The sequence below is a fragment of the Anabas testudineus genome, chromosome 7 (assembly GCF_900324465.2).
Source record: "Anabas testudineus chromosome 7, fAnaTes1.2, whole genome shotgun sequence".
In the NCBI taxonomy this organism is placed as follows: domain Eukaryota; kingdom Metazoa; phylum Chordata; class Actinopteri; order Anabantiformes; family Anabantidae; genus Anabas; species Anabas testudineus.
The window spans coordinates 15665970-15685438 of NC_046616.1; the positions used below are offsets into that span (position 1 = coordinate 15665970).

Here is a 19469-nt window from a genome sequence, read left to right on the forward strand (position 1 = left end):
ATAGCCCACATGGTCTTAATCCAAACCAAGTCCAAGCCTGCTGCTCTAAAGAGTCTTCACCATACCATATTCTCATCTGCTCTGATCCATGATGTGCCAGTTTAAATGAAGGGGCCATTTTTTTTTAAGGGGCATCTGACAAAACTGGCAGCCTTAAAGCTTTTTAATTTATTGCAGTGTTTTTTCACTCAAATTTTTATTTGTTTTTATAAGCAAAATATTTAAATTTCAAAGTGCATATCAAGACAATGATACATTGTAAATATTGTTGTGTGTAGTGTTTTAGAAATTCTATAAGGTCTTAAATCACTACAGATGCTAGCATAAAGAACAAGGCTTTTGGAGGAGTGTGACTGGGGGGGTTATCCGGTGCCATTTAAGTGCTAGTGAGGTTTACACTTCAACATTGGTGTTTGTACATCACCGCTTCCCAGCACAGCCTTTTTTTCTTTTAATTAAAAATATCCTCATCCCATAAATTTTAGATTCCTCTCACTATCTCAGAGGTGTTCTGCATTCCAGAGGCCTCCCCGTGCTTAATATGCTGTAGCGGTAGGAGAGGCATATTATGGGAGATGTAGGTATCAGTCTTCAGATGAAGATCAGCGTCCTTGTTGCTACATGTGATGTATCTTTGATAGTGACAGGAGTCGGGGTAAGGTGTGGGTCATTGGAAAGCATCGCAGGATATTAATGTTTCAGCCAAAAACACCATATGCTTATAAAGCAATGAAACACAGGCACCCAAACCAGCGACACAATCCACTCCAAATTTCATACATTATTTGTTATTTTGTATGAACATAAACTGTTTAAAAAAAGAAAAAGGATACAGATTGCTAAATTTAAAATCTAGCTTCTCTGATTGTAAGGAGGAAAAAAAAAAAAATCAATCTCCTTGAATTGAAGCCATTTGAAGCCACTTGTCAAAACTTGATGTCAGCCTTATGTGAATCTGTGTATTGGCATATTATCTTTTGATTAATGAAATTTGTATGATGGAGATTTTCTTTTATACCATCATTGTTATTGTCAAAGTACACCAATAAAATGAAACTTGTAAAGATCCATCCTTGTCTCAGTCTGTCTGTTGTGTCCCTACAGTGCACTTGTGGATCTGCTGCCTCCTCCCAGGCATTTCCTTGGGTGTTCTCAGTGCTGGGCTTTAAATGCTCAGGATAATACTGTGGTTCTGCTCTACACCACAACTGCTGCCTAAGACACACACACACACACACACACACACACACACAGGCTGCTTCCAGTGAGAAGACGTTAAGTTTACGCCTCGTTACTTTAACAAAACAGAGCACAAACTGGCCGCATACCGTAACATGAGCTGCCAGTGAAAAATGATATTATGGTTTCAGACGACTGCTCTCACTTCCTGTAACCAGCACGGTTTCTTAGTGATGATAGTGGTAGGTGAGGTGAGTGTCCAAGAGGATGTTTATCTTTCTAGTATTATCTTCCAATACTGTAATGAGAATTAAATTCCTGCATTGGGTCCCTCGTTCTGTACTGTGACAAGAGATACAACACTCCTTTCAAACACTCTGACCCGGACAGAGGATTATTGTCTGTGTATCTGGCTCAAATACTAGGATACTGGCTCTTGTGATCCACAGTTACTAAGTACCAGCATCCCGGAGCCAGATTTGCTCAGTTCTAGTACACTTCTTTTAATAGTCCCGCTCTCTGCTCTTGTCACCTTAACTGCTCTGCTGACAGTGTGGATGTGTGTTTCCATGTCTGGATCTAAGACACAGGTGATGCTTATTGGGATTGTCCAGTTAGAGAAGACAAGCAGAGGTCACTTAAGATTCATTAAATCACAACAGCTCCTGCCCTGTGGCATTTAGCACATTAACTGCTCATTTCTGCTCGTTTAACGGAAGTGAAAGCTGTCGTTTTAATTATGCTCTTGGAAAAAAAAACCAAAAGCTAAGCGGCAGAGATTGGATATCTGCACAGGAGTTGAAATGTATTGCACCGAGCACAATTTACCAGTGTCGCCTCATCCGAATGTAAAGAAAAAGATGACAATGGCAGCCTTTCTGTTTGAAATAGTGGAAAAACATCTCACTTTATTCCCGCTGAAGAGAAGCCCCCGCTTCTGTCCTTCTGTGTAACAGTAGTAGCACTGTGCATGTGTTGAAGAGAGACGCTTGGCAGAGGCACACAGAGCTGGCTGGAGTAGCCACATCTTAATGGAGCCTTGGAAACACAAGGCTTTGGTATGCTAACATTAGTGTCACTGTGCTGTCCGACACACACACACACACACACACACACACACGGGGCGCAGCTCTTTAAGAACTCGAGTGCCGCCCTGGCATGTGAACACAACACACACCAGGCACCACAGGCACTGCTATCATTAATTCATCCACATGCACCCCTTTTGAGTACTGTACCACTCAAAGGCTTTGATGTCCTCTTGTGGCGCCTTCGCCTTTGTGTGCTGCTTGTCTATTTCAATGCGCCTCTCCCTGCAGAGAGCCTTAAACTTGAATCCGCATCAGGAAATAGCTGAATAACTGAATTTGTGGCTTTTAGTGGTGCAGAATGGTGGAACACTCTTCATTCCCACTCTCCCTGCTCCTGCCTCTGTGTGTGTGTGCACGCGTGCCTTCTCCAAACACAGGCTCAACACTGAGAAACAACCAGAGAGACATGCCCTTTAGCCCCTTCACAATTTTTGGCTTTGTGCATACCTTCTATATGTTATACGCGCTGCGGCCGTGCGTACAGAGGCCGTGCTCTCATATCTGCTTAAATCAGATGTGTGAGTAATAGAGCACGGCGTTGCCTTACGGGACGCAGTGTGCACATGTGCGTGAGTGTGTGTTGTCTCATGCATGTGCAAAAACGAGAAGGCGGAGAAGGAGAGAAGCCACAATGCTCATGTGTGGATGTCACATGAATTTGTAACATTGCTCGGATTACATAACTATTTGTCATGGTCTCAGATATAAGCTTCACCCATCATTACACCAACCAGCTCTCGCTCATCTTTGATCCCTCCCCTCTATTTTCTCTCATCGTCCTCCCTCTTCTTTTGCGTCTTTCTGTCTTTTCCAGATAACCAATAGGACGGTGCTTTGGTGCAGTGCTGCTTCCCAGGGGACGGCAGAGCATCCAGCTGCTGTTGAGCCCTGGGGGTTTAAATTGCTTCTGTTTGCCATGTTGTAGAGCGCTGTTTGTGTTGTAAGGCTTGAGCATGCGTATTTTCTTCAGCTCGTGTTGTGACTGCTGCCTGCTTTCCTGTCAGGATGGAAGGGATGCAGCCGAGGGACAAGGAGGCTGTAAACACATCTGCTTCCACTTCTCACATTTTTCATCCTGCTTCACAGTGCTGTACTCTCTCTCTCTCTCTCTCTGTGTCTATCCTTTGCTCTCCTGTCTGCCCTGGCCTGCTCCTGTCACATCTCTATCACTTTCAATATTCCTCCTTAGCAAGCTGAGCTCATCCTCTGAGCTCACAACCTCCCTGCACTGACTCCTACAGCCATACTGATCCATTGTGTCAGCTCATTTTGTTGTTTTACACCATCTCTTTCCCGCCCATTCCACTTTAGTTCTCCTGTTATGCTTACAATAGTCTCCTTTTATTTCCTTCCCATCCTTAATTTGCCTGTGACCTCAAACCCTCTTCATCCGCTCTGTATTGCCCCTCCAGCATTTTTATTTTTATGTCTAGCCTCTGGTTCTGATCATACTGTGAGCCCTTCATCCTGTTCTAGTTATGGTGAGATGTTGTCTTTATAAGCTATGTGCTGATGCTGTGCAGAAGACCTGCTGACAGCGCTTCAGTGGTGCAAGGTCAACACTTTTTTACAGTTCATTTACCCTGTTTTGTTCATTATCATTGAGTTTCACTTAACCTCTGACTCTGCTAACACTTTAATATGCCTCACACTTTTACCTAATAATCCACCTTATTATCTAAATTGGTCCATGTGACTGCCGTCTTGTGGTTTCATTTGCATTCCTTTCAATTATGTGACACTTACCCATGGTTGCAGTGGTCCAGACTTTTCTCTTTAACATATAAAGTAAGAGAATATTATTTATAATTAATATTTATATCCTGCCAAATGATATAGTTAAACACAGGGCAAGGAGCAGTACTGAGGAGACAGGAGTGCAGTAGCAGAATTTTATAGGACTGGGTGCAAAAACACATTTAAGAAAGTACTGATCAATGCATTAAGAACAAATAATATTGATATTAAAATAATAATTACATGGGAAAAGTTCATATCAAATATTATAGACAGACTTTTAGTGGCTTACTGGCTGTATATCCATCAATTTCTGGAGATTTTAATTTTGGATAAACCCTTTCCTTCATACACAAAGTTGCATTAGGAGACAGATTCTGTGACGGAGCAGCGTAGCAGAGTTGACACATCGCTGCACATGGACAGCAGCAGGTCAGGTGGCATCTATATCTTTACGTCTCCCCTGTCACTTTTTCCAGCCCCTCCTGGGGGATCTCAAGATGTTCCCATGCAAGGCGGATCAGACATGTAACCCCCTCAGTCTGTTCTGGTTCTGCCCTGTGGTCTACTAGTTTGACATTCCTAGTATGGCTACAATGATAGGCATTCATGCCAGACAACCTCAACTGGCTTCTTTCGACACAAATAGGCAGCGGCACTATTCTGAAGTGGATGTCCAAACTTGATAGTCTATCTCACTGGCTGAACCTGGACACCCTATGAAGGAAACTCATTATGCCACTACTGGTGGCAGTCTTATTCTTTTGGTCACTACCCAGAGCTCATAAACATAGGTGAGGCTTGGGACTGATGAGTAGTAACAATAAGACAAGTGAACATGCCTTCTCCAGATCCACAAAATACATGTAGACTGGAGATGCAAACTTCCATGATGTCTTCAGGAGCTTTACAAGAGCCGGTTCAATATTCCATGTCCAGGACAGCATCCACATTGTTCTCCTGAATCTAAGGTTTGACAGTAAGTCAAAGCCTCCCTTCCAGCACCCTGACGTAAGCTTAACCAGCAGTGTGAGACACAAACAGTTAGAACACACCCTCCGGTCTCTCCTTTATCTACCATTTTGGGTAAAGTCAGTAATTTTAACAAGGAAATTCCACTTAAACTGCTTACTCTGTGCAGTCAATACGCTGTTCAGCATATATATTAATGATACATTTCTAGTCCCCATTACAGGCTGACAGCCAGTTAATTGGAGCGAGATGCCGCTATCCTAAATAATGTGCTGATATTCTGTGAAACCTGCAGACACTGCAACTTGACTACAGGCTTACTCATAATTCAAAATCAGTTTCCTGTCGTAACTCTGTGATGTTGATGTTGAAAGAAAAAGGCGATGCATCCCTTTAAAGGCTCATTCATTCAGTGGTTCATTATTTCTTAGGTTAACACTGTGACTTCTCATTTGTCATGTCGGTGTCAACATGAAAACTCCAGCTGTAGTTTTTGACCATTGACTGTATATTGTCAAGTGTTCCCAGCTGAGTTTACCTTCTCCAAAACTGATTGAAAACTCTCTTCAGTACAGTTCTTCTTGATCGTTATTGTCAGCCTTTTGTTGGAAATATTCTCTTTTATTTGCAGGTTGGCTGAAGGACTGAAACAGCAATAACAACATTTTTTTCAAATCTCTTCAAATATTAGAATCGTCTGAGGAATCTGTGACTCTCTGCAAAACTATGGGGTAACGTTTTTCTCGTTACTGCTTTCAAAATGTGTGTGACCGTATCTACAGTTAATATTGTGGAGGCTTTTTCAATGAGTTAGTCAGCTAGTTAGTTAAAACTGGGTCACAAAATTTATTTTAATGCCAATATCCTTTTTGGATTATAAATCTGCTTTTTTTTTTTTTTTTTTACATATTCACTTTTGTGTTATATGAAATTTAGTTGAAAATATGTTTTTTCTTTTCTTTTCTTTTCCCTCTTTTAATGAATTCCTCCCTAAGGTTTCAATTTTAAAACAGTAAAATGTTTAGTTCTGTGATTCTCGGTTTTTCTTTCTTTTCTTCCCTTTTTTTCTTTTTTATGTTGGTACACAATAAATCGTGTGAGAGCATAGACCTACTATTGTTCAATAATTAAAGTACAAGAAACTGCTTAACACGAACTAATAATAACTCAAACATGTATGTCAAAAAAATAACTCAAAACTCTATGCTTATCAAACTGCACACAATCATTAGCCATAAGTTTTTGCGAGACAAAGGCTTACTTGGCCAAATATGTATCTAAAACAGTTTAATTCCATGAGCAGCCCTTGAGTGGTTTAGCTTTTATTTCTCCTTCATCTACCATGCCAAGTAATGTGATGTCACTGTCCCCCGATGGTGAATTATGGAACTTCTCTACAACTTGGTGTAATGTGGCAGAAAACAAAACACAGCTGTCAGTGTAGAAAAACATATACAATTTTTAAAACATGTAAAACAGGAGTTTTCAAGAATGTAAATAGCACCAAGTTGATGTACAGTGTTCTTCAACAAGAGAAGAGTCCACACAGAGGATGTTGAGTGTGCTTGAAACCCGTAGCAGCGTATCAGTCCCATAACATTCACCTAGTTTAGTTACGAATGATCTAATACAAACAGTTTAACAGCATAACAATGCAGTCACTTCAGATAAGTTAAAAAAAAAGGTAAAATGTGAAAACAAGTCGTGATCAGAGAAGAAACAAATGCCCTAAAGAACAAAATATTGCGCAGTTATACAACCATAGGTGTGTCTTTGTATTCTCCTTCTCCTCACTTCACTAAACTAAATACCCAGGACATCTGGAGGCACTAAGGTGGAGAGCTTATGGGAAAAGACTTCACCGGTTCAGTTAATTTGCATCCGTGCTCGTGGGATTTGAACGAGAGAGGAGAGAAGCCGAGGGAGTCATTTGAGCCTAATGGGAAGCACACGTAAGTCTGCTTTGTTTTTAATAATCTGTAGCTCAGGTGCTACTGGTCTTCTTTTTGGTTGGCTTCCTCCTTGGACGCGCAGTCTTTGACCTTTCCTTTCAGCTCAGCTAACTGTTCTGACTGGGTGGCCAGGGTGCCATTCACCTGGGCCAGGTACGAGTCCGAGTGTCTCTCTAGCTCTGCTCTGATCCGTTCCAGCTGCTCTGCCATATCCCCCAGGCTGCTGCACTGTCCCTCTACCTGGCTAACCCTGCTATCGACATCCTTCACCTCCCTCTGTACTTCTATTGCCGTGCTCCGGCAGCCCAGCAGTTCCCCAGCCAACCTTCTCTTCAAGGCCACTAGCTCTCCCTTCAGCTGGGCCAACCGCCTCTCCCCTGCCCCCAGCAGGGAGGCTTGGTGGCCCACTAGTTTGGTGATTCCTTGCACCTGGTTGACTAGCTGGTGCTCTCTCTGCTCCCAGGTGGCGTTCGCTTGGCCCACTTCACTTGCAATGAAGCTAATGGAGTCTTTTAGGCCTTTAATAGTGCGGTTCACAGAGTTAATGTTGACCTTCAGCAGGGTGATCTCTCCCTGCACGGAGCCCTCTGCGTCTTCCTGAGCGATCCGGAAAAGCAGGTTCTGCAGGGTATTGTTTATGCGCTCTATCTGGTTAGAGTGGGTGTTCAGGCGGTCTGTCACCTTCTTCTCCATTCCTTCACACCCCTCTTCTACTTCAGAGACACTAACACCTCCCGCTGATGGGGTGGCAGGTGAGCAGGAGGAGGTGCAGAGGAGTTCCAGGTCTATTAGCTGTTTCTGAATACCATCCAGGTCACCTTCCACTCTCCTCCGCACAGACTCGATCTCTGTCTCCAGTGCAGGGACCACCTGGCCCTCCAGGAGTGCAGGGGCTGTAGCATTACTCAGCTCCTCCACGGCCACAAACACTCTCTCCTCAAGGGTCTTCAACTTGTCTTCCAGCAAGGTCTTGAAGCCATCCAGACCACCAGGGAGCCCTCCTACTCCCTCAGATCCACCCTCAGTGGCATTGAGGCGGCCCTCTATATCCACCAGGCGGGTCTCAATCAGCGTCTCTACGTGGATGCTCTGGTCAGTGAGGGCATTCTGGAGCTGTCTCTGAGATTCTGTCAGACCTTTCACTGAGTCCTCAAGCAGCAGCATATGCTGGGACAGGCTGTTAACCTGTAATAATTAATAGCATATTAGCTCAGCTGTGCAATAAATAAGGAATAGTAGTGGCACAAAAGTGAATGAATTTAATGGCTTGTAAAGTGTATGAGTTTACTGCATTCTGATCATCTTGTAAGCATGTATATGTTTTACCTGTCCACAGCAACTTTCTGTCAGAGTTAGTCCCTGGATCTGAGCTTGCAAAGATCCCAGCTCCTCCCTGAGCCCGGTCTCTGTTCCATCCAGAGACTGCTGTATCTGCTCCTGGCCATCCATGTGCTCCCTGTGGCACTGCTGCTGCACCTCCCCAATCTTCTCATCGCAATGGTTCTCCAGGCCAGATAGACGGCGTTCAAAGCCATCCAGGATCTCAGCCCGCACACTAGCCAGCTTGGCGTCTAGGATTTCATCCAGATGAGCGGTAGAGCCAGGCCCAGGGATGGGCCTACCGCTAGCTCCTTCCAACAGCCTCTTCAGCTGGCCATCATGACCCAGGACCATTCCCTAAAGACGCACACAAGTGAGAAGAAGAAAATGAAGGAGATCGAAAACTGAGAGACCTGGTTTGATGAAGCTGTGGGACATATTCAGTTGATCTCGCAACTAGAGTATGGCACCGTACCTGAATCTCCTCCAAGATGTGAGTTTTGGCTCGCAGCTCATCCTTCACTTCCGTCACTCTTCCTGCCAAGTCTCCAAATCCAGTGAAGCGTTCTCCTCCATCCACTCCATCAGGAGCCCCCTCGGGCATCACCCCGAATCCCACAGTGGAGTCGGGCACTCGCGGCATATTGGGTAGTAGGGACACAAGGATTTTGTTGGTGTCTTCCCTAAGCGATGTGCGCAGACGCTCCTCAAGGCCAGCCACCACTCCATTAAGAGTGTCTAGACCTAGAGTGAGGCGACGCAGGTCCTCCTCCATACGATCCAAACGTTCCCCAGTCACACCGGATATCCCAAACTTGCTTCCTGCATTTCCAAGGATTAGATTAGAAGCAATGGAGAAAGCAGGATTGTATTAAACAAAATCTGCCAGCACTGAATAAGGAATGAAGCAGCTTTGAGAGCCTTTACAAGAACTATACCCATATATACATACTATTATACAGTCAACCTCTGATGTTTTAAATGTGACTTGTACTCACCAAAGCTTGGTTTTCCACTTCCAGCAGGCAGTTGTCCTGTGGGTATTGGCCTGTGGTCAGGCACACTGGGGAAAGGCCTGCCTGGTTCCAGCTGGCCTTCTCCAGGCCTCTGGACCAGAGGGGGTCTAGGCCCATGGGGCAAACCTTTGAACCCTGGGCGATGGGGCAAAGCAGCACCCTTGAAAGGTGGCATCATGATGTCAGGCAATGATGTGGGTCCATCATGGCAGTTTTCTCCAGAGTAACCAGGACAACATCTCCACTCCAGCTCTGTCACTGTCTTAAAACCCACCTTGTACTTTGGTTTGTAAAATGTCCTGTACCTAAAGAAAATATGATAAAGATTAGAAAGAAAACATAATTAAAGCACAGAGACTGAGACAGAGAATGGAAAGATGGGGGCAGAGCAGACATAAAGGGATGAGGTTGTTCTCTATGAGATTAAACACAGATTAGAGGCAGATTAGGAGATTAAGATTAACTGTAGTGTAAATGATGTGGCATCAGAGGATTGAACCAGGGGCAGCACTGAACTTCAGTGTTATCTTGTTTAAGAATTCGCTTTCAATTACGAATTAAACTCATGCACACTCACACGCACACACACACACACACACACACACACACACACACACACACACACACACACACACACACACACACATGCAGGTACACTGTGATTTATCTCTTTTTTTTGAAGAGAAAATCCACTCATCATTTTCTGTGTTTGGATTAGAACGGCACATTAAAGAGAATACTGGAATGAAGCACAATCGCTTTGAAAACCTACATACATGTACACTCACATTTAATAATAATAATAAAGAGAAGTTTAAGTAAGTATTGCTTCATAGCCACAATGTGTATCACAATACATTAATGATAAATATTCTTTATATATATTATCTTATTCTACAATCACTCTATGTAGGAAGCATGTGTGACCACAGCTTAAACCAAACGATTAACTAATGACGAGGAGCATTTTAATCAAATGCTTTATCAAAACTGTTCCCTACCACTGACAACTCTCCGTAGAGCAATTTTAATTGTAAACAGATGTGCATGCAGCTGAGAACCTGCATAGACTCTCACCACTTTACTTCTTTGAACATCTTATAACATCACATAACATAGACACTAGAGGGCAGCATTGACATAGTGTATGTTTTTCAAAGGGCTCCCAGCTTCAGTTCTGAACATAAGGTAATAAAATTGAACACTTCACATCCAAACAACTGCCAGATGTTTGTGCCATTTTTTTATTACATTGTGTGAGCTTACATGACAACAGGGCACTTCTGACCCCAGATGCACTTGGTGGTGTACTCAGCCTTCACATAGGTAGCCACTCCGTCCTGCATGGTGCATGTGATGTTCCTCTGGACCACATAGGCACAGTGGTTTCTGTGGGGAAACAGGGACATTGCACTTAAATGATTTACAGCACTAATGCATAAACACTTTTATCAGAAGAGTAATTTCATTGAGATGTATCGGGCAAATCCGGCGCATTAAAGTGTGACTAACTTTAACTTTACTGCACTGAACTGAACTGTGCGGTCAATTCACAGTGATGATGGTAAATGCTGGAATGTAGTGTAATAGCAGGACATGTGAAGACAGAGTCAGAACGTGGAACTCTCACTCAGCAGCGTCCGTTGTCCTGTCCGTACCCATCATCAGCCAACATGACTGGACCATGGAGGTTGCATTGGCAAAGCCTGTGTGTTTTATATATATATTTCTTTAATGTGCATGGAAGAATTACAAAAAAATGCAGTTTAAAATATTAAACATTAAAACCTTGCTTGATTAACAATCACAGTCAGTGTAATTTATTTTTAAAGCATTAATATTAGTGCTACTTCATCTCTAGTTGCTTGGTGATAGTATTTCTTAGTTTTTCCGACTAATTTTAATCTCTTACTCATGACAATGGATGCTTCAGACAACATTTCAAGCTTAAAATCTTTGAGGTGGTTTTTGACAGATGAGCTAACCTGTAAATTCCCTAGGGATGAATTATAACAACTATGTTTTCAGTCTTTAAAAACACAAATGCATGGATCTGTCTTTTAAAACTAGTAATTCAGCAGCATAGACACATTACTAAGACATAAGTGTGCACAATCCAACACACAGTAACTTCACTATAACTACTTTGAACATGTGTTGCATCATGCCGGAGCTGGATCTTCTCTTTCTTTTCCCTTCGTTGCCAGTGCAGCTATAGCAACTGCTGAATGTTCCTTTGGTCCCTGCGCAACACAGGAAACGATGATCCACACTTTTTAGGCTCACGTGAAGCATTTCTTCTATTCAGAGGGGAGCATTTAGCAACACATGCAGTACTTAAAGTTGCTCCACAGCTGTTTCAGGACAAATAGTAGTGTTCGGAGGAGCAGGGAGGGACTCGGGGACTGAGGAGGGTCTGTCTGCACGCCAAGTTAATAGGTTCAGAGGGCAAACAGACAGGACTGTCAGAGTCTGTGAGAAACCACTGCACGGCTGCTGCTTTCTGCAAAACGCTGACTGTGTTGACAGTATCTGTGTGTGTGTCTGCGTGTTGACATATGCTAATAGTAGTAGAAGGAAAAGGGCAGGAGTCAGAATGACAGAGATCCTTTCATACCAGCCTGACAACCTGCTGCCAGGTCACGAGTTGTTAAGGAAGTGGCTGTTATGACCTGAACTGATGTGGTATACCCAAGTACTTAAAGCACTTCAAACTCACACGGGCAATTACCTCTCTGCAGATGGTTTTACAGCCCAAGAAAACATTTTTCCCCCGACATGAGACAAATACTTTGACACATGTACTGTTATAATACTGCTAATAATTTGCTTTCAAACATTTTTTTTCAGCCCCACCTGCAGAAATGTCTGTTTATGATCCCTGAGAGGGGTTAAGACTTATCACTCCCCCTGTTCTCATCTGCTGGTCAAGGAATACACAGATCCATTGATTTATTTATTTTCATGTGAGAAGTCTGGCACAAATACAAATATACATTTGTACAAGATGAAATTCGAATGGGTGCTAGCGATTTCTGAAGTTATGAAAAAGGGTAGATACTGTCATCTAGAGAATCGAAGCACTATAGGGCGTTCACTGTCACAAAATTTATGCTTTATGCGATTTTTTTTATGTGTACATGACATTTGGGAAAAGGTTTAATAAAGCAGGTAGAAAGAAGACTTGAGTGTGTATGTGTATAATGGATCATAAGTGTCTCATTCTTCTCACATTATGTGCATGGCCGATCAGTTGAGTGAAAAACGACTATGTTCACTGATTTGTTTATCAGGTGCACATCTGGGGAAGCCAGTGAGTTTCAGACTCACACACAATGGCTGAAGTGCAGGAATCCAGATGTACGGACATGAGAAAGGAAACACACACAGGTCTATTTCTGCCCCTTTCTCTCCACTCCACTCTTTGCCTGTTTTCACAGATCTGTCAATGTCATTTGGGTCTGTGAGTGATATTTTATCCTTGGTGTCTTACACAGGTTTCCTGGCTTTGTGAGAATCAAAGTCGAGATCTAAGATCAATCCAGTTCCTTTAGACTGCAGTGTCTTCAGCATGGCAACAGGAGGTCACCTCTACTGCTCTGTCAAAAGACACCTTCAGAGGATAAATGTTGAATTTTTAACTTGAGGGATGGTGATGGTGTGTTAACTGTATATTCACTTGCGTCTGTGCACGTATTATACATTCATAAGAAAGCTCTTTGATCTCACGTCTACAGAGACCACGCAGCTCTGCAGGATGACGATTATCTCCAGAAATATGAACCCACGATGTCTTCATGCAAGAGAAAAAGTCTTCAGTGTTTGCTATCGTCTCAGCAGTGTCCAGCTACTGTAGGGTAGGGTATTTAGGCTGCTTGTGTGGGAGGAATGAGAACGGGGATGAATAGATTTGATCTAGCATGATCTAAAATGAGTGGGATAATCTATTAGGTGCCGGACAATAAAAGTCCCTTAGGTCAAGTCAGCCTTATTTATGACTTACATTTAAAAACATCTGGCACTGCCAGTCACTATAATAACTGGCCAGGAAGAGATTATCTATCAGATAACATCAGATAAAGATGTCAAAATGAGGGAGCAAGTAAACTGCCCCTTTTTGTTTTTTTGCCAGCAACTTCAAAAGTATAATGAGTGAGCTTTAAATTTGCCCGTGGGAAAGAAAAAAAGCATCGGAGTGACCTATTGTAGACACCAATGGAGGTCTGAGAAATAGGAAGCCTCCAACATACCTAATAAATCCTGGCGGGATGAGTCTACAGCCATGCGAGCTGCACTGTCAGGCTGTAATTAGACACAGTGGTGTGCTAAGCAAAATGCTAACATGTTTACAATGACAATGTTAACATGCTGATGATTAGTAAGTGTAATGTCCACCATCCTTGCTGCACGCTAACATTTTCAGCACTGAATGCACAATACATCTGAGGTAGATGGAAATTAGTTTCGTGGGTGTTTGGTCAACCAAAATAAAACTTTTATTTAATTCTGGGTTATGTTTCATTTGATTTCATTACATACATGAACAGTCCAATAGTTATTGAGATATTTCACTAAAAAACCTCAAATGCTTGTTTTACCTCTGTGACAGAGTAGGAAATGTAGGCAACATCGCAGAGTGTGTTTCCAGCCACTCAATCCATCAATGCTGAAGGTCAAATTTCTATAGCCATCACAGAAGACATGACACTAGCCATGACTGCTCCTATTTAATATGCTTATGAATGTTCATATTAACTGAGCTCGGTCCAGTGTTATTCATTGCCCGTTTAACTCTTTCAGAGTATGCCGGTAGCTCCATGAACTGCTCACACAATGTAAATTGGCTTCCCCAACTGCTGTAAATTGCATTTTTGACAACTGACATATTTTGGACTGATTTCTTCATGTTAAATAAACACTTCTTTTTTTTTTGTAAAAACACCCAAAATATATTGAAAAAACAAATGACTTCAGCTGATCCACACCCTCACTGAACCACCCAGCCCCAACTGATTCTATACTAATTCAAATTCATCAGTGCATTAGACTCTCTGGTGACCTCCCGCCCTCATCTGATCTTACTTTCTCTTCCTCTGCACTCAAAATCAAAACAGTCTTCGTCTCCTTTCAGGAAAGCCACACTTACTATTTTTCTTGCCGAACTTTTCTCTTACTACACTTCCCCCACCTCTGTGCCAAAACACTGCTTTTTTTTTCTAGCGTTGGAGCATGTCATTTTTTGACTGCTAGTCTGGTCCCACTGCAAATATTTCCAGTATAGCATTACAGTTCCTAAATCTCTTCACAGCCTCCCAAGGGGAAAGCAGAATTCTCATCTCAGATTCTCATGTGGAACGCTTTTGACAAATATTATTGCTGATAGACCTCCAACCTGTGCTGGGACCTAAAAAACTCACCTTTCAGCCTATGCTTTTCTTTTTTCCATCTGCAGGTGAACTGCAGGAAATTTATGTTTACAGTATCTAAGAGTTTCCTCTTTTTGCTGTTTCTGCTTTTCAGGAAACCTCTCCGTGTTGTCTCATCATCATGTCCTTGACTTTCCTAGCCCTGTTGCTGCCACTTCTCCCTCCCCTGCCTCACTTGTTTTGACCAAGGACTCACTCTACTTCATAATTAATCACTCTCTCACCTGCAGGGGTCCTGACTATTTGAACCCAGGCCAATGCTGTTGCTTCTGACAGATTTATGACTAGAGCAGGCCACATAGAAAACCATGAAATCTTTAATAGGACCTTTAACAACCATGTCTATGGGCTAGCTCTCTTCCAGGACCCATTCCTTTCCATACATGCTTTTAATGAATCCTATTTTTTGCCAACTGTCATGTCTCAAAGGCCCTGTGCTGTAGAGCTGATTGACGTTACGCTTGTGGCTACTGATTAGGGTTAAAGGAAAGATATGATACTCCCAGCTCTGTGGCTAAGGGGATTCATACACAGGGTTATATGTAAGCCAGATCTGGTTATTATAGCTTAAAGGCAGACCACTGCTTTTTAATGTGCTTAAATCTTGGCTATTGGCCTCTAATGCTTGTTACATCAATGAAATCATGTGGGTATAGACACATTATTCATTAGCTACAGTGTTATTCATTAACTTTTAGTTGTCAACATTTCATAACTGCATAAGTTCTCATAAATTGCATTATTAGACATAATCATAAGATGCATTTTTTATGATGTTTGGTTGTTTTTCTCTTGGAACACAGTAAGAGGCTTAAAAAAACACAACAATAGCTTATCCCTTAGGCATTTTCCAAAGCACATAATCTTCTTTAAGTAACAATACATCTGTGGTTATGAATAAGAGTTTTTAAATACAATTATTATGTTTATTAAACTTACTTTGTATGTATTGGGGGAGAAATCAGTAGCAATATGTTGACTTTTAAAAGTAAAATACTGAAAAATAATAGGAGTAGGCTAGATTAGAGCAGATTAGCTTAGCCTAGCATAAAGACTTAATAACAGGGACAGGTGACATATATTTAACAACAAAACTAGCAGTGATTGTAAAACATTATGAACATTAACCAATTAACAAGTGGGTTTCCTTAATGGCTGGTTTTTGTTCTGAATTCTGAATTGACTTTGGGAACACCAACATGATACAGTTTATTTTAATATAACTTATATAATAAACTATATAACATCCAAGAATAAACTGCATTGTTTCCTCCTTTTAAATAGTAACAAATATGTTCTTGTGTTTGCATAAAAATGTCACACATTGTAGCAGAAAGGTCAGTGAAGGCAGTTAGTTAGATAAATATGTGATGGTATGGAGCTTGGGGGGTTTTTGACAAGCCTCTGTGACCCTTAGCAGGAGACTGGCTCCTGTCTTGTCCTCCACTGGACACTCCACACAAACTTACTACAGAAGCCCGTAACCTCTAACCTCTACCGACTCACTGACCTTTCCCCATTGACCTCTGTCCCATACATCACTGAGAAGCCCTGTTATCTGATCAGTGAAGATGTGACATTTACTGGAATCCTAATTGATTTACACAGTGATGGATATATGACCCATGGATAAGGTTTCACCTGTTGTAGTGCATTCTGTGTAAACCTCATGATGCAATCTGGTAAGAAACACTTATGAGATATGGGACACATATTTTCACTTGCTCTTTTCTTCTTCTTCTCTTTTAGCTAAAGCATTTGTGTTAGAAATGTGTTACTCTTATTCAATATAGCACCCGATAATCTCTTTCTCAAATTTTATATCAATTGCGCTAGACGATGAGCATGTAAAGTCAAAAACCTCAATATTAAAAATGCTGACACCGATTTCCTCTTTGAATGAATTTGAATTATCTTCAAAACCCTGCAGTCGTAATCAACATATGCATAGTTTTAGCTATGGCCTTGCACTGCAAGAAGGAAAGAAAGAAAATAAAAGGCACAGGTACAGTATTGTAACTGTGTAAGATGCCATGGTCAGCAACTAGAAGGCTACATTTTTCAAAGCAGCAAGGAATGACTGTGAAATTTAATCACCTGTGTTGCTGCCAAAACACAGATGAAAATTCAGAATAAAGAAATAAAACAAGTATGTGGTACACCGGGAGCTGAAAATGTTTAAATATCTCTGTATAAATAATGCAGTTTTGCCCATATGATGGTGTAAACCTTCAGAAAAACACATATAATCAGAAAATACAGAAGATTCATACTGTATATGTTCACACTCAGACCTGCACTTTCAAAGACAAGGACACACACTCTCATCATAGCTTGTGTGTTATTTTTAAGTCTCTATTTCCACTGACCAGTCAGGCTGACAACAACTGAGCTCATATGTCTGTGGTGGTGGTCTGACACTGACACATCCCTGGGGCCCACAGTGTCCAAGGTGGTGCAGCAGCTCTTGTACAAACACAATAGCTGGACACATGTAAGGGGATATAACCAGCAACAAGTGATTACTGACCATTACTAATCAATTACTGTGGTTTTTAGCACCACAATTAATACAGTATAACATGTGGCTAATCTTCCGACCCTGGGATTCATTCTTTGAAAGGTATCACGTGAAAATATAAATAAACCTAAGGATGGAGTTCATATTCTTAGGTGAGCGGGTTAAAGGTGATAAGCATTGCATTCAGGGTGCGGGATGCTGAAGAGTCTTTTTTTTTCTTAGAGATAGGTGAGAGACTAAGCAGGGCTGGGCAATCTGAGGTCTTCTGTGGCAGTTTGAGTGAAGCAGCAGGTAGCTGGGGAGCTGTCCAAAGCCATAACCGCTCTCGGGGGAAGCCAAGCAAAAGAGACGGGGAAAGGGAGGAAAAACCGAAAAGGGCCCTGTGGGCCAAACATCAGCCATCCTCATCCAGGCAAAACATATCCACAAGGTTCTATTTCATCTCACAGTTTCATGACTTTCAAATATCATCCATGCTATCGGATTATTATTCCGCTCCTCACATGTGGTTGGACTGCCCTGAGAGTATCAACCCTTTGTATTTACATATATCTATCATGGATCATTCACCACTTCTTGTTGTTGCTGGAAGAGTTAAATACAGAAATCTAACTTTCAATAGTAATCTCAATGTAAATACAGTTGGGACCTCTGTGTTATTGCCTTAGTACTGATGGAAAATCAGTTGTACCACTCCCTTCTGGCAGCCGGTGCCCAGCTGCACTGTAAGTCTTGCCTCTCTTTGAAACCTTCTTCTAGGACACACACACACACACACGGCTGCGAGGGATCAATACTGTTGTCATCAACTCAACACCCCCCCTCCTCTTTGCACAATAATAACCATAATGATGGCTTTGTTTTCATAATGCAGCATGTCATTGTTGCTCTATAATGTTTATCTCCAGCCACAGATGGTTTTAGGTGTGAACCGCAGAAAAAGGCTGATGGTGAGTAAGAGAGAAACAGAGAGTCAATTCAGGGATCTGTTACCAAGTTGATGCCCTAACTAAAACCACATTGCTTCAACTTGCCGGTGACATGTGTTTCTCTGGGGAAATACAGTATGAGGTGGGTCTCGCTCGCAAGCATTCGAGCTACTTGGAATGATTTTTGAATGCAATATCCTGCAGCGTGAGAAGGGAAGTAAAACATGCATAAGTCTCTGTGACATGTCCTGGACAGAGCACTTACTTGTGACGGGTCATGGGCTTGTTTGGCGAGTGAGGAGGGTTGAGTCCAGCCTTGTACAGGTTGTATCTGTTTCCATAGAATGGGTTGACATGCCCTCCATAGAAAGTTCCTTTGCTGTCCACAAAACATGGCAACACTCCTAAGAAAAAGAACTGGGCAACCAGTTGACACAAGTTGGTCCTCATTGTTGTTTTCTGTTTTTTCCCCCTCTTGAAAACAGAACTGGCTGCTGAGGAAAACAAGGTGAAAAAGGTGCTAGTTTTAGCTTCCTCAGGGAGTTTTGGTCAAGTTCCTCAGCACACGTGCAGTCTTGTCTTCTTCAGTGGGCCCTGAAGGAGGCAGGGAGCCCGACCAGCATCAGCAGCATGTCACTCTGTACGCCTTACTAACCTCACTCTAAGTGCAAAGGACAGAGCAGAGGGAAACCTAGTCAGGCTGAAGAGGGAGGGGAGACAGGAATAGGGGCAAGGAAAACAACACAAAGGTGTGCTGGAGGAGGGGAGAGGAGAAAGAGGAGAGCAGGACAGAGGAAAGAAAGAGGGCAGAGACAATAGAGCCTGTGAGCGTGTCGCTAGAAAAGCTTCAGCTCCATGGACATGCATATGCAAGAGTGTTTGAAACCTGCTGACTAGGCTCGACCATCCAAGTCCTCTGCACTCTGTATGAGTGAGGGCGTGTGTGTAAGAAGCAGCGTGCTGCTCTGCTGCCTCTGAAGGGGCAGGCAGACAGACAGCCTGTATTTGCATTTCCCACCCTAACTCCAACTTCAGCCTAGCTGCTTTGTACAAGGGGCTGACTGACTGGTAGTATAATTTAGTCTCTTTCTCTTTCTTTCTCCTCTCTCACACACACATAACTAAAAACAAATATAACACACTTCCGAAATTCAGAAGACCAAAAAAGTACTATGTTTGCCATCCTTTGTCCTCCTCTGTGCGCTTTCCTATTCTCCACTATCAAACAAAACTTTTCATCCCATTAATCCCTTAACGATTTTTTATTTCTTCACCCTCTCCTATTCTTTCTCCATCTGCTGCTGTACATCAAAGTGTAGCCCCAGT

The 19469-nt window shown here is 42.4% G+C and overlaps 1 protein-coding gene across 1 annotated transcript; it reads right to left on the reverse strand.

Annotated features, from left to right (window-relative positions):
• Positions 1-5957: 5957 nt before the first annotated feature.
• On the reverse strand, positions 5958-19027 carry LOC113166782 (EMILIN-3). Its single transcript, XM_026366932.1, has 6 exons — positions 18409-19027; positions 10534-10656; positions 9250-9572; positions 8727-9073; positions 8258-8608; positions 5958-8116 (listed from the first exon to the last, which is right to left on the reverse strand). The coding sequence occupies exons 1-6, from the start codon at positions 18591-18593 to the stop codon at positions 6971-6973; spliced, it is 2475 nt and encodes an 824-aa protein (XP_026222717.1). The 5' UTR covers positions 18594-19027; the 3' UTR covers positions 5958-6970.
• Between the last annotated feature and the right edge of the window lie 442 nt (positions 19028-19469).

Coding starts and splice junctions, on each gene's coding strand:
- LOC113166782 (XM_026366932.1), bottom strand. CDS start 18,593: ATGAGGACCAACTTGTGTCAACTGGTTGCCCAGTTCTTTTTCTTAGGA. Junction 9,573..10,533: donor CAGAAGTGCCCTGTTGTCAT/GTAAGCTCACAC, acceptor TATTTTCTTTAG/GTACAGGACATTTTACAAAC. Junction 9,074..9,249: donor AAGTGGAAAACCAAGCTTTG/GTGAGTACAAGT, acceptor TTGGAAATGCAG/GAAGCAAGTTTGGGATATCC.